The following is a 21554-nucleotide window of genomic DNA, read 5'->3' on the forward strand; positions in this document are numbered from 1 at the left end:
CAACCCGGTATGATTGGCAGGTCAGGTGGAGCCGCGTAGACCCCCGTCTGTATTTTATTGCAAGAAATATGCACGTGTGTTTTATGATGAGGTCAGCTCAAAAAGTTTGCATTCGCTGTGATAATCAGGCAAAATGTTTAATTATTCTGCTGCTTCGGATAAATTCCAGAATTTGTTTTATTATTTCATTTAAACATTTATTAACTTTTATTTAACCAAGAAAACCAGAGATGTGATTTGTCAAATCATCAACAGCAAGTACAAGCATGTGAAAAGGTTTTATCCCGCCAGTGGCGAGCTCAGGCTGTCTGAGGGGCGAAACAATGAAAAGGGCACCAGTGCACAGACAGATGTGATACATTTAGGGCCTGTGTCCACATGGTGTTTTTTTTTCTGAGCACCAGCTTCTTCTTTCAATTGTCTGCAGCAGCTCCTTTTTTAACAGAGCTTCGCCTTTTTTGTGAAGCTGGTCCAAAAGTTTGAAAATCTCTTGATTTTTCAGAAAGCCGCTGGTGACGCCAACGTCGCTCTTTTCTTTGTTTCTGGCCACCTCTGTAGCTCCCCACATTTTTGCTTACCTTATTGTAAAATATCACCAAATGTTTATAAATAATAAATCAGAAGCGCTTCAGGGCGCTTCCTGTTAAGTTTGGGCATGTTAAATTTAAAAGAGGAAATAACACTTCTCTTCCTCTTACAAATGAAATGAAACTCAACTTTTATCAAGCCAATACACTCAGTAGTTTAGCTGCTACTACATATTTAATCTACTTGGTGTGGTATGACCAGTAGCTTATGGCGGCTAATGATAGCTAACGTCAAACTTCTGATGGATATTGCCGTGTGACATTACTGTGTCCCTTCACTAACTTAATGAATCTTCTGTACTTGTGCTACTGTTAAGCTTTTGGCATCTAGCATCATCCTATGACTGCAGTATGTGGCCACAACTGTTTACGTAAATTTAAAGCTGTGTTTTGGCCACTTGGTGGCAGTGGAGCAGGATAAAAATGCAGCATCTGAAATATTATATAATATACAGCTACACTTTCAGTAGACACAGTGCAACATCATGATTCATATGGAGTCATGTTTCTGTATCAGAGCTTGTTTGATCCAAGCAGTGGCCTACTGCTGTAAGAAATGTTTAAAAAAGCTGTAAAAAGTGAGCTAAAACTGTAAAGTTGTGGGCTAGAAAACCAAAACAATGTCATCACTGCAAGTATAAACATATTCACTACAGCAGCTGCAAATGAGTAAAACGGATTAAAGAGATGATACAAGATGGTTAAAAATGTTAGTGCAATTTGCTTCAACTGTTACTTTCCTCTCTTGGTCTCAATGTGATCGTGTTATGCTTGTTTTCTTCTTCTGGACAGGCTAAAGTCTAGACCCAAAGCTGTAGGCCTTCACATTCAGCAATGATTAATTGGTTTTCCCAGTGTGTTTGTCTGTGACGCTGGCCTGAGCAGCCTGGCTAGCAGCACATTTTATTGACAGGCACAGAACAATAATGGCAGGTGGCCAAAGCTGATTCATCTGCAGCACTCACACCACAGCAAAATAATCCAGGTCACTGACCCCCAACCTGAACCTGAGAGGAAATCTGAGAGGATGGCAGGCGATCTGAGGACAAATTTTGAATGAGCGAACATTTTTACACTGAATGCCTTCAGCTCACTCTGTAATTCATGCCTCGATATGGCTGCAGTGACGTGCTTAAGGGCACTCTGGCAGAAGACGTGTTAGTTGAAAGAATTGACTGTTTTGTTTTGGCAGTTTGTTGGCTCAGTTTTTAATCCTGCAACCCCACAGATAGAGGGTCAGGGGTTCATCCTGACAGCCAGCTGCCTTTCTGTTTGTCATTTGCATTTTCTCCTCATGTTTACACGTGTTTCCTCATGGTTGTTCACAGTGTTTAAGATCTTGAAGGACTGGTAAGCTGACATGATATCACAGTACATAGATGGTTAAGCTGCAAGACAACAATCAGTCCAAATGTTTATTCATAGTGAGATTTAGATTAGAAGCAACAGCACAAGAGTTTTAAACTTCTAGATGTTACAGGATAGCATCACCAGAAACATAACGTACATGTTCTGGCTGCAGTTTTCATATTAGGTATACATATTTAAACATTAAAATTAGACAAGAGGTTCTTTTAGATTGTTTATTTAAAAGAAAAAACAACATTTTAATGTTGATATGTGTGTGTGTAAATAAGTATGTTAAACATTATTTAGTGTAGTCAGTTCTTTTCTTCTCTGCCTGGGCCCCTGAGTTGTAATAAGGCCCGAGGCATGTGCCCAGAATGACAATTTAACACCAATACAGAGGATGTTCATCAATTGACTAAACAGACAAAACTTATTATATCTTTTCCGGAGATTTATTGATCAAAAATAATAATAAAAAGATCAAATAATGTTATTGTTGTCTTCAACTTCAACAGACTTTGTGAAAGACGACTAACTCGATCTGTGTGTGATGACAGAAAGGGTGATGTTCAGGACAACAGGCTGTCAATGACGCTGCCGCAGATGAGGACACATCTGGAAATAAAGACAGACAAGAGGGAAAACAGTTCATAACATGAGCAATGTGGTGAACACATGAAGGGTTTATTAGTTGATCCATTCTGATAACGTCAAACCAACATCAAATAAACGCATATTTCTCCATTGAAATAGGATGATACGAGGGAAGGAAATGTGTGACTATCAGTTCATAATGCGTGCTGTCTCCTTTCGTCTCCTCGTGTCTCGTCTGAACTCCTTTTCTTCTTTATAAAAGACAAAAAAGTTTCACTTGTCAAGAGTTCAGCTCCTGTAGGCGCTCAGGTGAAGAATGAAATTAAAACTGTGGCCTCCTGCTTTTATAGGAGCAGCTCAACACGTCATCATCACCATGACTATCAGCTACTGATTATTATTTTATATCTGATAAAAATATTTTTAGATGAAAGTCTGATTCTATCAGAGTTGAAACTATCACAGTCACTAACTGAGGAGTAGATCATCAGAAAAATCATTTGCATTTTTAAAGTAAAATGTCCACGTAATGCTTTCATACTGTCACACAGGTCTACTGTGTGACTTTGTAGCTTTGAGTGAAAACCTTTGGACTTGGAAGAGTTGGATGATGTCACCTTGAGCTCTGAGATATTTCAAAAAGCCTAAATTGATAGACATTGTGGCCAGCCTGGTGGTTTTCACAGCATGTTAGCAGGATGGTAAATCTGATGTGACTGCACGAGAATCTTTTGTTTGTTTGTTTGTTTGTTTTACATTTTAAAAGCTTTTTATCTCACTTTATTATAACAGTCAGATCTCTGTCAATTGTGTGATTGCCATGAGTGTAAATCAGCTACAAACACTGTCAGCTGCACTGACTTTATTTGGTCACTTGGTGGAGCCAAATATGTATTTTGTTTTCTGCCTTCATGCAGTAAACTCCAACATCAACAGAAAAATCATAATCACATTACTTCATCAAATGTGGATGGTTAAAATGTTGTTTTGTCTGACATAGCATTTTATAATGTCCCTCCGTATTTATGATTTACCTTCAAATTAATGACTTAACTTTTACTCCTCTGCTATATGTTTTCTCTCTATTATAGTGAGACAGAACTTGTCTACATTCAATAAGGTTGTTTCTCTTTGGCTGATTTTCCAGGTCTAGGTTTTGTTTGTCTGCGTGTTACTTTGTGTTACCTAATAGCTTATATTTTTTAAGAATTAAGATTGTGAATGCACTTAAGACACTGTGTTAACTCCAGCCTCAGCTGCTCTCTGTTAGACTTTTTCTTTTCTTGTAGTCTGCTCCTGTGTGCTGTAACCCGCCACAATCCAGTCAGTCTGTGATGCGTCATACTAAAGGGACCAGAGAGGTGAGGCATTTTACCTCCGGTGAGTCCATTTTTCTCTTCACGGAGTCCTAGTGCGCTTAACTTTTTGATGCATGACTTAAGTGAAGTTTCCTGAATTGGCACCAGAATTCATCTAGGCAGACAAAATAGTGTCTCAGCTGAATTGTTGGAACGATAGCAGCATTCTGGACAGAGGGTCAGAACCTTTCATGATGTTAGAAGTGGTGCTGCTCAGTATATGCAGATCATAGGGCATCCAGTTACACATGCTGAATGGTAATAACAATGTTTGTTTTTTCTTTTGTTATGTATGGTCATTGAAAACAACATTCACCATTGTGTGATATAGTTATATATAGATATAGATATAGTAAAAAACCAACAGTAGCATCTCCTTCCAACTCGTTGTTGACTTTTTCCTTTCTGAGCTACAGTCTGATAATAACAATAACAATAAGTGTAATGATAATAATGAAAATGATTAAAAAATAATATAATAATTACATTTATAATGATAATGACAATAATAATTTGTCTAAAATCTGTGACATTATAGGTACATTTTCTAACTTTATGACATAAGTTCAATATAAAGTCTCACATTTAAAGCAAAACCTTTCGATCACGTCTGATTAAGTTAAATTAATGCAAACTTATACACAACATACTTATAAACCTTATATGTTAATTCAATTAGTACGTAGAAGGTTAGGGGGAACATAAACATAATGTGTTTTTCAAGTGTTCAATATTCACCTATATACATAAAGATAATGCATTTCAAATTGTTTTCTGTCTCCTATAATAAATCTAATATTTAGGTACTTTCATTGACTCAACATGTAAGAAAAAAAAGTGCATTAAAGGTGCAAGATGTAAGAATCCTGGGTTTGGTTGACAACGTTAAAAAAGCTAAAACAAATAACATTTTTTTACATTATGGCGTCTATGTATTGTGTCGCAGAGATATCTATTGAAGGTAGCATGCTAACCAGCTAGCCTCGGCCCAACCCGGTCCAAAGCTCCCGTGAGAGCAGTGATAACACCAGTTCGTACCGCTAGCTGCATGGCTAATTGAGCCAACTAGCTATCGGCAGCTAAAGTTAGCTGCAGTTAACGGTTAGTCTGGTGATATACTGTCCCCTGTTTTGTGTATGAATTCGAGAGGTGGCAACATGTTTGCATATCGTCCCTTTTTAAATGTGACACTTGACACTGAATATGAATGAGATGGAAAATGACATTTTTAGGCATATTGTTTTGTTTTTAACGTATGTGGTGTATGTTCTGTTACCCTTTTCCTAAATATCAAACACAAATTTGTTTTTCATCTCTCTGATAAATATTTGTGTGTGTAAATTGAGAATATTTAACAGTTGGTAATGTTAGTAGAGATAACTTTCATATTTCCATCTGTTGTGCTGTGTGATATAGCATGGGATCAATATTCATTTCAAATATACTAAAAGGAAATTAATGTGTATTTGACTGAATAATAAGTACACATAATCACATTTATTTTGAAGGTCATTTCCCACTTGGTGTGATATTCAGTCGTAGAGAGTAAGTGAGCCCATTGTTTTATTACATACAGTGTTCCCGCATGTCAAAAATAAAACTCCATGCCCAAAGCATTTAACAAACCAGCAGAGTCAGTAATATTTTTAAACATTCTTTTATTAACTCTCTTTTTAAACACTACTAACTGATTCATAAATGGTTCCTCTATTCCATTGTAACGTTCCAAATACAAATGAGTGAACACAGGGAGGAAAAAAAGAAACACAGTATGTACACAATAACCCACAACAGCACTCGGTGTTGAGGGAGGAGCAGTCAAGGTAAAGCACACATCAGTCAAACAGATTTAACTTCATACTCTGAGCTAGTACCCTTGGAAAATAAGTGTCATACAAACTTGTGTAAAAAACAAACAAAAAAACATAGTTAAGCCAATATCTGAGGACTACTTAAGCATGTTATGTACCTAGTACAAAATTAAATAACAATAAAATAATGGTAAATATTGGCATGAGGACATAATGTGACTACACAAATATCTTTATAAATAAAACAAATATGGAGTAAACTTTACTTTTTAATAATATGAAAAATAAAAACATAAAAAGGATATTATTTATCATGTGTAGGGTTCAAACAGAAATCCTCAGTTCACATTATTCAATGACACAAAACCCATTCACTTTTCTAACTGAACCACCAGGGGGCAGCACAACCACACACTGTCTACACGAGAGCGGGAACAGAAGGTGAAAGTATGAATAATAGCCCGCATCCTGGCTTATCTTAGCAGCAGAGGGCTATTTTAACACTGATTATCAGGAACAACAGGAAACACACTATCATCACACCTTCCATTTAAGCTCACTGCTAAAGGCCTCAGTGTGCTTCACATGAAGAGTCAAGATGTCAGAGCATCCGACAGCTTTTTAAACCTCAATCCCTACATCAGAGAGGTGTGGGAGAACGAGGTTTCAGATGCTGTTAGACCGTACGAGAAACACTTTGGTTCAAGTTTAATGACGCCTTAATTCATCCAAAGCATACTGAGGCCTTGAGTGTGTCAAAGATAAACAACAAGGAAGTGTTGCTTCCTGCTGAAGAAAATCACAAACCTTTATACAACACAAACAAACAAAAACTCAGTTACATCTTCTTTAAATTGCAGCCAGTGCATTTTTTTCCTCACACGTCACAAATAACAAAACTGTCAAAAACATGAAGTGAGACATACTCGGGTATCGTACAAAAGGAAAGAGACCGAACTACAAATAATGGCTAGCTTAATGATAAACGACAGTGTTGCGGGACACGTTTGAGTTCTCCATACAAAGTGCTGGCTTACGGAACCAGCAGTGTAGCGTTTCTGTTGAGTTAGCCAACCAGCAGCTAACGTTGTAGCTTCAGTGGAAAAGAAAAACTTGTTGAAAACTAGTGGGGGGAACAAACAACCCCAACGACTCCATTAACGCAGGGCGAAATGCTTCACACAAGAAAAAGCACTGTGGCTTTGACTTTGGGGGTTCGTAGCATTTCTCTCTTTTTTTTTTTTTAGAAAAAGACTACAAAGTCATACAAAGAGATGAAAAAAACAGCTGTCCTGAAATATACAGCACAAAGAGCAAGAGGGTAAGGAAAAGCAGAGCTTAATAGAAATCTGAAGCTGGGGGGAACACAAAAGATCCTCGCCAGCCAAAGTAGAGATTGTCGTTTCCCTTCCAACATGGGGATACTTTGTTTGGACAACAGCGGCGTCTGCAGGGCACGACTCGCTTGTCAGGTTTGCCATCATTCTGGTTTCTTCCGTTTAGAAGTTTAGACCCTGCTTAGCAGAGTGGATCTGTGGAGAGAGGCCAGAAACAGTTGTTAATATCAAACGCCTGAGACTAACGCATAGGTCCATCACAGCTGAACAATGCTTTGTTTCATTTTAACTATCCTAAAAGCAGAATCTGTGTTGCGGCAACAGTTTGTATTCAGTGGATTTCGAGGGGTGATGTATGTGTGTGTAGAGAGACAGTCTGTAGAGCCGAGCAGCACGTTCTGCTGACGCGGCTTGGCTAGAATAAAAGTGACAGATCGTGTCGCAGCGGAGGGCGAAGCTCGGGGGGATGCAGGGGAGTGTTGGCAGGCGATCAGAAAACGTGACCACACACACACTAAGTGGATTCACCCTGGCTGGGTTTAACCCAACACTTGCAGGACTCTGGGTCCAAAACCTGCTGTGACCTGTGACCCCTTCCAGCAGATCTGATTCATGTGTCTACACGTGGGTGGCTGGGTGTGTGTGGGGTCAGTTTTTGGCAACCTACAGCATGACTGTCAGCTTTGAATCACATGTTCACCGTCTTTAAATAATGTTTTTATTTTTTACATGTCCGTCCCGTGTTTCCACTTTGGAGCTTCCATCTTTAAGGGTTCTTTTTTCCTTCCATGTGATATGCATGTCTTTGTAAAAATAAAAAAATCTATTTCTTCAGTAAAACTGTGGGTAGACTGGGTTTGGATGAGGTCAAAACGATTCCAGACAGCTCTGTTCCATAAGAGATTTTACACTATAGTAGGCTGAAGATATAATCTTTCTTACTACATTTTAAAATATTTTTAAACCTGCATTAAAGATGCACTTTGTAGTTTTTGGGGAAGAAATTTTAATCAGAAGGGAAAGATAAATAAACAGCATCGAACAGCATCTACTCTCTGTGTCTGTAACCCTAAAACTCTTCACACGAAAAAACAGATGTCCTCAGACTGAGTTTGTGTCTATTAAACTTGAGCATCTGATGCTGAAGCGAGAAGAAACGTCCCTCCGTCAGCTCTCTGGGGCTTTCTTCCGCGAGTTAGAGCCGAATGAACAAAGACCATTTTCTCTCATCCGTCTTCTCACACACACACGTCCAGTGCTGTGTGATAAGGGGATACGGTGTGTCTGTGTGTGTGTCTAAGGATGTAATTGTGTGAAAATGACTGATGTCCTCTTGCGTGCGTCTAAGCAAGCGATGGTGTGACAAAAAGAATGATGAGCACCTGTGTGTGTGTGTTTAATGCATTTATTGAATAGCGTGCGGGTCAGCATCAGCGCCTGACCTACATCCCTCTGGGTCTGCGTGGTCAGCGGGGAGGCAGGAGGGGACGTGGGGTGACAGCCGTGATTGAAAGACTCCAAATCCCTGAGGGTGACTGTGTGTTTGTGTGTGCTAAGAAGGAGACGGGGGGTTTTATACACACCTCAGAGACTTCCATCTGTCCTTCTCCATGTTGTTCTCAGGGCCTTCGCTCTCATATGAAGCCAGATACAGCGCTAAAGTGAGAAAATAAAAAAAAATATTAGCTTCTCCAGAATCATTTTTTCAACTGCTCTGATAATTTAGTTGTCTTTTTCCTGCATTAAAGTATTTAATCAGTCTTTAACTCTACTTTTACTCTATTTCTAAGGTTGTCACTATTGCTTCCTGCAGATCAGCTGTATGACTTTTTCTAATTTCAAATGGAAACTCATCACTTTTTTTATCATTAAAAGCTTGATCCCAAATGAACCTGCTTCCACTCTGATTCTCTGTTTATATCCAGTTGATTGACAGGAGGATGTCACCAGTGGATGATAGTGTTAGCTGTAGAAAATGTGATTGGTCAGTTGGGTCATTGCACTTGAGTGTCAGGAGGATTTCACAGACTTCCCTGTCCCTCTCTGATAAGGCGGCGATAAGAGCCGGAGCCAGTGACACACGACTTTGATGTGGATTAAAGGAGACCCAATCTATCAGCACTGCTCGGGTATGAGAGGTGATAACAAGGTGTGTGTGGATCTGAGGCTGAGGCCGACAAGACAGTCGTCCTGTTGTCTTCGTTCTGCTATATTTTGTCAAGGACAATGAGCCAGAAGACATCACTGTGTTTTCTGCTGGTATTCATCATATCCAAATCACTGTTTCAGTCCACACCCAGCCTTCACTCTACTATTACTGACAGTAATCAGCTATTTTCAGTATAATTTTTGTATTAACATGATTTCTTTAGTTACTACAATGGCATTCAGTAGAGCGCATACCTCCGCCAAGGCCCAACAGTCCTCTTTTGTACTTAGTTATAGTTACCAGCCCCCTGAGAAATTAACAAAAATCTCAAAAAATGTACGATCTTACAATGTTAAAAAAAAGCGAGGGAAAAAAAGTCCTGGATCCGCCATTTCCCTTAATTTCAGTCTTTATGATAAGCTAGGCTAACTGGCACGCTAATGTCTGTATGGTATTTAGCATACAGACGATGAGGTGGTGTCAATCTGAACATCTAACTCCAGCCCAGAGAGTTAATAAGAGTCGTTTCGAAAATATTAAAGCATCTAACAACCCTGAACCGTCGTACATCATCATTCATTCCATCATTGATAAACGTACCATCTTCAGTGAATGCTGGAGCCGTCAGCAGGTACTGCAGGATCTTGCGATCCTTCTCAAACGGACACTCCACTTTCTTCCAGGTCATGAACTCGCTCACTTGTTTGGCCAGTTCCCAGAATTTCTGAAATTTAATACAAAAACAGATGCTACAGGTTAATATTCAGAGGGAATGTTTAAGGGTCAATACTACACATTGTACGCACAGTTGACTATTATGTATTTAATCTGAACATTACTGTCACACTGCCTTTGAGCAAGGTTCATAACCTTGTAGTGCTCCACTGAAGCTGCCCAGTGACCTAACATATTACACTGTGGTTATAGTAGCTGTTGTTAATGTGTTCAAATATACTGTATGACAGTCATAATAGGGCAGGGCAATTCCCCAGGATAGAATAGATCCTTAAAATAGTGTCTGATTCAGTGAAACTGTGACCCAAGACCAGTGGAAATACTTATGAGTCTTTGGTCACTGGTCAATGTATTTGTTCCATGGAAACACAGCAGGACTTTACACACTCAAGTCTGACTTCTTCATTCTGTAACACTCTTTAGGGAAGTGGAAAAAAAATAGCACCAGATTGGTTGCCATGTGTAGTAATTACAGTGACGTTTTCTGACATAAAGAAGTCAGCTGTGGGAAAAAAAAGAGCAAATCTGTTGTAATCGGTTGCCGGGGGAACTCCCGGTGGGGAATTCAAAATTCAGTTTTACCTCAAAGTTGATGTGCCCGTTCTGCAGCCTGTTGGCACAGCCCTCGTTGAGGAAATAGATGTCTTTTATGAGCAGGCTGAAGAAAGGGATGACAATCTGCAGAGACAACAGAAAGAGAAAGGGATTTCATTTCAATGGGAAGATACGGAGGGGGATTTCCACATGACTCAAAGGTGTGTGGTCTGTATAAACATCGATTCAAAGGATACGGATTACAATAGACAAAGAGGATCTCTTCTAAGTTCATTTCCTGGGAAAGCAGACCCTCTTCTGCTCTGATTAAGAACATATTTTCATCAAAAGAAACCCACTGATTTCTATTCTTACAGGCCTGTAGCAGCAGGTATACATACAACCTTTAATAGCTGAAAAAAAACAAAAAACAAAAACCCAACAAAAAATGGAGAAGAGAGTTTCCAGAGCAGAATTCCCCTTTGAAGTCCCGTAAATAATTCATCTCTACCCTCCTACAATAATTCAGGTCACTGCATGTCTCGCCACTAACATCAATGTTGATGGGGAGCAAGGTTCGGGAAGAGGCACCAGACTACATTAAAAAAACTGTGAATTTTATACTGGTGGGATTTTTTCTTTCTTCCCTAGCACATGATCAACTATCAGGAAATCAAACTGGCAGGTTGGGTTGGTTAAATCTGCCATTTGTCAGTTGCTGATAAATAAACACCACTTTGGTTCTTGTGTGTCGAGAGATTGTTGGAATCTGGCACAGTGACCTATAAAAAAACAGTCCCAACACATCCTCACCCAAGATTATCAAACATTCATGATGGTGGAGCTTTTAAAAGATGAAACACCAGAGGGAAAGCAGAAGACTGAGCAGTTTGTACCATTTAGCCATCAGGGGTTGAACTTGAATAAACCGCACCACCCTTTCCTCATTAGTTCTTTCCACAATAGAGTCATTTTGCCAAGCCAGTGAATCCATCTGATGTGTTTCTCTTTAACGCTGTTCTTGGCTGACTCGCACTGAAAGCGTATTTGTGTGAAAAATAAAAAACACCACCACACCACCTACAACAAAATGTGGGTGCAGCTGACAACCAGTTAACTAGATGTCAGTGAAGCCAGAAAGTCTGCTCACACAGTGTACTCTGAAGGGGTCTGGAGGGGCAGGATGTTTACAAGCGACTGTAGTCATGCATGCACACACGTCTGTACACACATGTTCTGTTTTTAGAGGTGAAGTGCCCAACAGGAGCAGAGAGGAAGTCGTTTTCACAGCTGGACACATCTGGGATGGTGAGGGTCTGGAGCCAGAAGGGCGCCAGGTTGGGATCAGTAGCAAAGACTAGAAACTACTGTAAAGGATGCGTCTATTTAAAAGCTGTTGAAATCTATTCACTCACTCTTCAAAAGATGATTAGAAAACAGCTGATCAATGTTATTCTTTCCTTTTTTGGGGTGGGGGGTGTTTCTCTCTCCAAACACCTCCTTCTGGAATCTATAATTCATTGTCCAAGTTAACATCAGGTGGTGTAACTGGGTGTAAACTGGAATATTTCACGCATTCTTCATTGCAAAATGTCTTTGCGTCAATCATAAACATGCGATACACTACATCTGCCTTAGATCAGCTGTTTGGCATTTTGTTAAAATGTTATGCCAAGCCAATAGTTAACAGCAACAACCCCGGATCCTTTCAGTCTTTCTGTCCTCACAGCAAAGAACAAAACAACAGCACAACAGGATTGAAATTTGAGCGTGAATGCTGCCTTTGTTGATCTTCTGACAAAGTCAACAGCGCTGTGGATGCCTAGAGGAGACCATAAACAACTCCCCCACCCCTCTATATAAGGGGAGGCCAGAAGGGCAAGAACATGCCGGACTTCTTGGGAACTTTCCGTTTCATGACCCCGACCTCTTGTCCGGGTATGTTTGCATTTCTGAGCTCCAAAAAAACACAAATGGGAGCCAGATACATATTGTCGGTACACTCTGTCACACATTATTCAACATGTGATGCATGAGGAGAGGCTAACCACTAACGTCTGGCAGCCCACGAGCTCTGCGCTGGTTCAGATTCGGGCAGGGCGGGTGCCTCCAGAAGCAGCAGAGAACACTATGTGATCTGGCAGGCGACTGTGTTTTCTTTTCCCTCCCTCGTCAAGGAGAACACAACATGTTTGACGAGGAGGAAACCAAGACCCTTCTCATATCTTGACCCACTTTTAGCCCGACCTCTGCGTCCCCTCAGGGCTACGCTGTTATGCAACCGCTGTCCCTCGTCCAAGACCGCTGCGCTCGTGTTTACAGCTGCTGATGCTGTCTGTAAACACGATGGGAGCGCGGCTCCCAGACGATAACGAGGCACAGCGAGCGACAGCGCTGTGGTTTGTTTTCCTACTTGGCCTTCCGCTCCTTCAACTTCGATGTAGTTAAAGATGCTTGTCATGTCATGTGATAACCATCTCAACTTTTACATAACTGTAATCAGCTCAAAGGGTCTTTGCTCCAACATGCGTCAGCAACACTTTGTTCAGGGCGGTCCAGCGGACAGAGTGCTTATTCTGAAACTGAGCGGTCACTTTTGGTTCCTCCAGCAGCTGTCGAGAGTTCTTTTGCATACACCAAACCCCCTGATTATTCACTGTAAGTGGCTCTGGATGTGAGTTCTGGCCAAAAGTATGAAACATAAACCAAAATCTGGAGAGCAGATGTTCAAACTTTTTGGGTTTATATAAATGGTAGCTACTGGATGTGTCATTACAAAAGAAGTGTTTGCAGACCTCATTAAGTGCGATTGACTGGACTAGTGTGAAACCATTTCAAAAACTTGACTTGATTGCTGAGTCGTGGTGGTTTTGTTTGAATTTCAACCTTTATTCAACAAGCTATTCTTTAAGTGTCGGTGTGTAAATTTAGTTTTCTCTCCTCAGAGCTGAACTACACATGAACCAAACGATGAGGTTAAAGATCTTTCATCAAATTCGGGGGGAAAAAAACATCTCTTATGAACACATCTTATCAACTGATAAGCCTACAGTGTGTGTCACTGTGTTGTTGAGGCCTCACCTTCTCTCTGCTGCTGTTGGCGGTGATCGATCTCTGTGTGGCTCCTCTCAGCGCTGTTCTGTAGTTGTAGAAATTGCTGGAAGGATCCATCTGGTGCTACGGAGAGAAAGAATACAGTTTTTGAGTACTCACAGCGTTTTATTTAAGCCTCCATTTTTAAGAATCTGCAGCTGCAAACCAGTTTGTTTTTTGTTCACTGCGCTTCAACACATCACTGTGGTGTTACAGAAGAAAGCATGCGATGACAAAAATAAAGTCCTAAAACAGCCTTCTTTTTTCAAATTCAAGCGTGTTCTAACCTTGAAAACAGAGAACACAAGCACACACTTTCCAGACTTTGTATGAACCTTGACTGTTGGATGGATAAAACAGGAAATTTAAGATGTCACCTTGGCCTCTGAGATAGTTTAATCTGAAATTTTCTACAATAAATGCTTAGAAATAATCATAAATTGCATACTGACAGAAAAAAAAGGTCATGAAATTGGTCACTTCCTCAAACTAAATACCTCCATCCTGTAAACAAACCCATGTGGCGCACCACTGTAACTCAGTAACTCAAACTGTTGTGAAATAAGCCTTTAAGGTCATTTGATGGTCTGAGATGTCAAACAAACTGAGGAGAACGTCAGCTTCACATAGCCATCACATCAAATTATGACTCTCCTGTACAGAAAGTTCAGGATTCACCTCAAATAAGGCTCAGAGGGAGGAGACAGGAGGGTAAAAGGAAATCATCAAACGAGTAAAGGGGTGAAGAGGTGTGCGACTGACAAAGAGAAGGAGAAAGATGGAGATGAACTCCGCTGAGACATGAAGGGAACCTAAAGAACTGAGTCTTTGAAAGCTTTCAGATCCCACAGTGGGTCCCCGCCTGACTCGTCTCCACCTCAGATCTCCTCTTTCAAAGGGGCCGACTGAAGGCCCGTTGGGCTCAGAGAGCGTCTTCGCTGCGGTATCTGGGGTTTCCTCAGGTACCACAGGGAAGGGAGGGGGTGGTATGTGCTTTGTATCCCAGGAACGCCTCAACTTCTGGGGCTTACCACCTGCTGGACTCCCTTTGCCTGCACCTGCCTTCATCCCAGAGGATTCATCACTTCAGTCAGGTTGGCTTGTTTTATTTCCATTAATGATGTCTTACTCTAGTCACATTTTGTGCAAGAATAATCATTTTTCCTCATTTCTCTTGATGTATGTATAGAGGATTGTGTATTTTCTTTATAATTATCACAAATTTAACTGCCACAAAGTGATTTTTTAGGAGCTATTGTATGAAACGGGGGGAAAGTTGTATATTTTTTGGCCTAACCTGAGCTAGTTTGTCACATGTTCCCTGTAAAGTAAAATAAAATGCTTCTGAACTGCCTAATTTTTTGATTAGTAATTGCAGAAGTCTTTACTTGTTCAATTACGCTGCCATAAAGTAGCAGATTTGTATGGTGTTTCTCTATCAGTGTATCTGTACGAGTCTCTGCTCTCCCACTCAGATCCACGTTTGCAAGGGCTTTCAAGCTTAAAGTGCTTATCTGTCTTTGTCATTACATTTGACCCAACAATGCACTGACAAAAGCAGCAGCTCCCCCACACTCCCACAACACGCTTAGTCATCAGTGACAGAGCTGCTAATATGTGTGGGCACACAGGAGCTGTCCGCCAGTTAAAAGCAAAGAGAGAGACGACATGGAAAATGTTCTAAAGTGTAGATTTTAGGTGGAAGGAAATCAGTGTTTTTTCCTTAAAGTGCTGCAGAACAAAACACTGTATTCACATTTGTTCAGTTACTCAACCGTATGTGACTCCAAATTTCAAACTTTTCATGCAAACTTACTTCCAAGATGTCAAACTTGGCCGTCTTGACTTTACTCCAGGTTTTCTTGAGCCGGGACACGGGACTCATGTTCATCCCAGCTGCAAAGCGGACACAACAAGCAGAGAAGACAATGAGAGAGATATCGCGCATCCAAGAAAACACCCAAACGTGATCGCATGAACACATGGCATTTTCCCATTCAGCCAGACAGACGCACACACACCCACCCACCCTTCCTCCCACGACAGTCATCCTTTAAGACGCCCCTCCACCCCCCCTTTTCTTTCTTTCTCCTGTTGTCTCTTCTGATGCAGCGAGGCAAAAGGCCACAGGAACAATGGAGTTAACACACGCCTCGTTTCCCCTCCCAGAGCTCTGCTTCCCATATGGTAATCCTCTGTGTGTGTGTGTTTGTGTGTGTGTGTGTGTGTGTGTGTGTGTGTGTGCGTGTGTGTGGTGCAGGTTCAGGCACCGAGGGTCACCGTCAGAGCAGCACGACAACACAAAACAACCCTCGAGTAAACAAAAGAATTGCACAGACAGAAATATAAAACCAGACCCATCGAAAACCTAATTTTCTTCCTGAACTCACTCCACTTCCCAGGAGGCAGTTTGAGTTTAACGTGACACTTAAGCGCCGTGGGGCCAAAATGAATGAAAGTCCGACTGCAGAGGCATGTGTGAGAGTGTGTGTCAGAGCGTGTCTCGCATAGGAAATGGCTCCATCCCCTCACAAAGACACCAGTGTGTGTTTATGTGTGTGTGAGGACAGGTGCTAGCTGTGGTAGTCGCCCCGCTAGGACACACTCTCGCCTTTATGAGGACGTTAATATATTGTTGTCGTCTTCTCCTTTTCATCAGCGGCACAATGTTGCAGGAGCAAAAGACGAGACAATGACAGAGTGTGATGTTTTTATCTTTAAAGGGTCAGTCCTGCCAAATTACACACAAGAAAAAAAAACACTTTGGTTTGGTTTCATTTGCTCAAGTTTTTGAGATATTCGTCTACACTTTAGGTCTTTACTGATCTGGGAGATCCAGCAGGGTTCTGTTCTTTATGAATACGGGGGTTAATGTCTAGTTCCTGGATTCCTTTATCTATTATATAGGGCCTATACTAGACTACACCATTTGTGGTCTGTGTGTCTCTCTGTCTCTTCTGTTTCCAGAAGGAGGAAATCGCAGACAAAGATATCTCAAAACCTTGAACCAAAAAACAAAAAACTGCCTGCTTAAAGCGAGTAAGAAAATTTGCTTTTCTTAATTGTGTGAACTAACCCTTTAATTACCTCACTAACACACTGTCTAACCCTGTGGGTTCCCTGGTGGAGGATGGATTTGCCCGTGGCGTTCTCTCTCTCTCTTCTCTCCGTGGGGAAAGACAGAGAACAGCTGGCACTCCGATATCCTCTCACTCTACTCTGCTCTCTGCCTCCCCCATCCTCTCTTCTCCCTCCTCCTCACACTCTCTCTGGTCAGTGCTGACCATCTGCCTGGATGGTTTGTTCTGCGTCCTCTTCCAGCTGCCCCCCCCGTCTGCTCTGGACACACACATCTTCCACCCCTCGGGCCTGTGAGGATGACCAGATGCCCTCTCCTCTGAACAATACCTGGAGCCCGTCGGCTGGACCTCCACTGAGGTCTCTAAACTCTGTGAGGTGCTTTAGGGCTCTAAGTGTGGCTTTATTTACTTTATGTAGTCTTTGCTTAGACTAACGTCATCTTTTAAAGAACATATTTACGCACACTGACACCTTGAGGCTGCTCAGTAAAACCAGAGTCTAATCTGCTGCCCACTGAGCAGCTCCAGTGGAGCAGTTTGAGGTTAAGTGGCTAAGAGGGAAAGTCCTCTTTTTTTAGATTGAACCAGCAACCGTTCAGCTGTAAGTCTACTCCTCTAAGCTTTGGAGCACTGGTGCTGCTGGCTATCCAACTAAACAATGACATTTTGCAACTGGATTTGGCCTCTGCACACTCGGGTCCAACTCGAGTAATTAACCGTAAAGTCAAGCTTTTGGTCACTTCACGTTCATCAGGGCAAATACAGGCAGTCAAATTTCAACGGCAGTAAACCAGAAAAAAACTTGAGTTTCCCTCCACCTGATTAAATTCTATTGAGACAATTATCTGCATGAACTGCTTCTGCATTCCCCCCGCTGACGAGTCTCACTGATATCATTAGACTCAAGCAAATTACACAACTTGGAAATGAACCGGGACAAAGTCATGAGAGGTTACTGCTGCAGGGGGAGATTACGTCGCTGCACGAAATACTCACTGAACAACAAACTGCATTTACTACTCTGATCAGATTTACTGACGGCCGAGAGAAAAGGCTCTGTGCGGGAACGCAGACCCAATGGAACAAGTGTAGAGTCCAAATGAAAACGACAACAGTTTTTTTTAATTTAAATGTGACACTCATTGGTGCAAATCATTTCTATTCGGCTGAACATTATCTTAAACCACTGACATATGAATCGATGACATCTTTATAAACCTTCGGTGGCTAGGTTTCCCCCAAAAAGTAAGTTAGTATCTCAGAGGGAAGACAAAAGAACATCAACTCACATATGATGGCCATGAGGGAGTTAAAGTTGCCGATGTTGAAGCATTCGCGCGCCACGTCGATGAAGAACTCGATGACCCGAGCTCGGTGCTTCTTCTTCACAGGCTGTTAACAAAATGGAGAACATTAAAAGTCAGCATTAGCCCTCAGGACTGACTGCACTGTCTGCTAAATGTGTTTGTCAGGAATCAGGATGTTTACTTGAAAGTGTATTATATTGTTTGCTTGTACTTTAAAGGACATTTTGTGGGGTTTGGTGACATAAAACAGATTTTTGTTTATCCGGGTGATCCTGGAGAACACTTAATTTACCAGTACATGAGTAAACCAACAATACTGGGCTTATTGTTGCACAAGTGGAAAACATGTATTGATTCCAGCTTCTCTAATGTGAAAATTTCCAGCTTTTTCTCTGTTTTACATAATTGTAAACTGACTATATCTTGAATACAGTTTGGTCAGACAAAATAAGCAATTTGAATGCATCACCAAGGTGATAAATCCTTTTTGGCACTCATTTCATGCATGTGGTGGTGAAGCAGAATTTGCCTCCTGCTGTGTTCAGCAGCAGACAGATTCAGGTACTGAAATGAGTAGTTGATTGCGAGTTAATCAACAACAATTTGGCTAATCAATTAATTATTCAAGCGATTTATCAAGCAACACATGCCGAGTATTTGTTGTTCAGGGCTTCTCAAATGTTGTTTTTAACCTTTCAAATTGAATATCTTGGGGGAAATCAAGCATTTGTTGATTTGTCACCTTGCTGAAGAGAATAAGCAATTGAACCCCAATTTTATTTCATTTTTTTTCCATTTTTCTTATTCGAGACTGAACTTAACATTCATTACTCACCATGCAGATTTCTGTAGCCACCAGATAACTGAGTCTGTTGAACCATTCGACATAAGCTTCCAGGTTGCTGGCCTTCTTGTGATCACTGAAGCAGCTCTGCAACACCAACAACAGACTTTCAATTAGCATTTACGCTAATTGCAAAGCAAAAAAATAGTGCTGAACTGGAAAAATGAAGCTGATATTTGCTTCTTTTTTTATTTTTTCCACAGTCAATGCATCACTGGGCATAAAAAATAAACTCGGGGCTGAGCGGACCCGTGTATCACGCTCAACTTCACTCTGCCTCTATAAGCACAATAGTGGCCAATCTTATTCACATTATGCATGCTGGTCCTTTGTGTGGATTCCTCTTGATCTAATTCCACACATTCCTTTGGCCTTACGCCACTCTGCCCCATGTAGTATTTCCCGCCGCTGGACACGTCGCATTTTAACATGCAAACGCACACTCACACACACACGCACAGAGTTATTCCCATCTTTTCAAAGTGGCTCGTTGGGGGTACGAGGCAGGCTAGCCTGAGGCACAAAGGCAGCCTTAACCCCCATGTCACCTCGCTTCCAAAAAGGGGCTGTTGCCTAGCAGCCGAACGCCAGACAAGAGAAACCATCGGCAGACACACACACACACACACACACACACACACACACACACACACACTCAAAAACTCACACTCACTCACCCCTTCCCAAAACAAACCCTTGGCAGCAGCGGTTGCTAGGAGATGAGGTGCATGCATGCCCATCCAATCCAGACATCGGGATGATTTGAGGAAATTGTCGGTGAGGTGTGTCTGAGTGTGTGCTTCTGAACGTGTGTGTGACGGGCAGATATTTAGTCTGCTGCTACAGTCTACAAATCACCTGCCCTCACTCTGACCTGTGCGGCGGTCAGTCTCTGTGTTGTGTAAACTCAACATCCGTCTGGAAGAGAAACTAGGTCGTCTCACTTGTAACCCACACCACACGGAGACAGATCACCTCTGCACGCAGGGTTTAAGCCAAAAAAATGTTGCATAACCACTGTATATACTTCTATTATCTGCCAGTTTATTCTTACAAAAGGAATGCAGACGTTACCTTATCGTTGTCCAGAGGGTCTTTCTGGACGAAGGCCTGGACAAATTCCTCAGGTCCAATGTAACTCAGTCTCTCCTGAAAAGGAAGAAAAGGGGAAAATCAGCTCCTTGTGTTCATCTTTAGTTCGGTGAATGTTGATGAATGTTCTGCAAGAGGTTGCATCACTCTCAAAATGAGCACTTTCATTCGAAGAGTCATTCGAAGCCCAAGTGAAGACCATGCTTGGGAAACACTGTCTATCTACTATCTACTACTACTACTATCATGGTATCTCTAATCCCATGTGTCTTTTTTTTAATAAATAAATTTGTTTCCACTGATCCACATGGTTTTTTATCATGTTTTTATCAGCTGTAATTTCATGCTACAGCTAACAACACTGTATTTTGTGGGTTATCTGGTAGAGCAAAGTTGCAGAAGGAGATGAATACTTTGACTACAATAGAAAAGAGTGTGTACACTCCAAGATGTCTTTGAAAAATAAGTTTTCACCATGTTTTAATGCATCTTCTCTTTGTGATAGTCCACTATTCCAACTCATGCAAGCATAAAAACATTTCTTCTGTCAGAAATCCTGGAGTTTGCACTCAGTTTTTTAAAGCACAAAGAAAAAATTAGCATATAAACAAGCAAATGGAAGTTTATCTTGAGGATCTTTGAAGAAACCCTTGATCAACCTTTATTATTTTATTATTTTAAATGGAAAACTGCCATGTAATGAATATAAAGCTGTGGTCAAACACTGCAGTTTATAAATCAATGCTGTGGTAGGTCGAATGTGTGGCGTTCGGTTCACCCCGACCACCGCAGTGATTTCTAATCCATCATACGTGTCAGCTCCCCCCTCTCTCACATGCATGTTTTCTTTGGCTCATGAGCCAATACGCCTGTAGGTCAGAATTTCTGATTGTTCTTTGGAGGATAATATTTACATCTTAATTTGGTTTGACATGTCACAACAAATGATTGATACAATGTAATGATTTAAACTGATTTCTAAAGATAAGACAGATGAAAATTAGCCCTCTGGGCCAAGTCGGGCTCAACTACAGATTTCAGTAGAGCAATTGGCTTCGTCCTTGACTCAAAAGGAATGAAAAATAATAGATCTAATTAAAAAAAATATATACAAAAGTCCGCCAACATCTGGACTGCTCTCACCAGTTCTATGTGTGTGAGCTGTTGGGCGACAGTAAATGGGTCGTTGCAGATGGACAGCATGTCTCTCTGGATGGACGCCTGGGGCTTCGCCTTAAGAGCCGTCAGTCGCTCGGCTGCCGTGGCGTTGATCTTGACCAGTGCCTCCTCGTACTGGCTGAGCACCGTCAACCTCCTAATCAGGCCCTGACTCATCTGGCTGACCGCCTTCCTGTAAACCTGATGGATTGATGGAGAAGGACAGATAATCAGTTAGTTAGAACTCAATGTTCAGGAGCTTCAAAAGAGTTTTATTTTATTCTGCATTTGGGAATCCAAGCATATTCTTGAATGAACACCTGAAGAAAGGATCGATGATATTTCAACGTAGTTCCAGCACATACATTTTATTTTATTTTCTCTTTGGACCACCGAGGAACCCAACATAACCCCCAACTTTTTACCATGAGCTAATGCTCTGTTTTCCTGTTCTTCAGCTCTGCTCAGGTTTGAAACGAGATGGAGACACTGCTATTAGAGACGGTTACATCACTTTTCCATTAG

General features: G+C 41.3%; 1 protein-coding gene across 1 annotated transcript in view; it reads right to left on the reverse strand.

Annotated features, from left to right (window-relative positions):
* Positions 1-5530: 5530 nt before the first annotated feature.
* rasgef1ba (RasGEF domain family, member 1Ba) overlaps positions 5531-21554 on the reverse strand; it is a 30391-nt gene continuing 14367 nt past the window's right edge. The window contains exons 5-14 of the mRNA XM_073466075.1: positions 21015-21230; positions 19854-19928; positions 18771-18866; positions 17918-18020; positions 15365-15444; positions 13537-13632; positions 10504-10599; positions 9787-9910; positions 8621-8693; positions 5531-7232 (exon numbers count right to left, since the gene is read on the reverse strand). Coding sequence (XP_073322176.1) covers positions 7208-7232; positions 8621-8693; positions 9787-9910; positions 10504-10599; positions 13537-13632; positions 15365-15444; positions 17918-18020; positions 18771-18866; positions 19854-19928; positions 21015-21230 — 984 coding nt within the window. The 3' untranslated portion in view covers positions 5531-7207. The remainder of the gene's footprint in view (positions 7233-8620; positions 8694-9786; positions 9911-10503; positions 10600-13536; positions 13633-15364; positions 15445-17917; positions 18021-18770; positions 18867-19853; positions 19929-21014; positions 21231-21554) is intronic.

Source organism: Pagrus major, chromosome 5 (assembly GCF_040436345.1).
Source record: "Pagrus major chromosome 5, Pma_NU_1.0".
NCBI classification, from domain to species: Eukaryota; Metazoa; Chordata; class Actinopteri; order Spariformes; family Sparidae; genus Pagrus; species Pagrus major.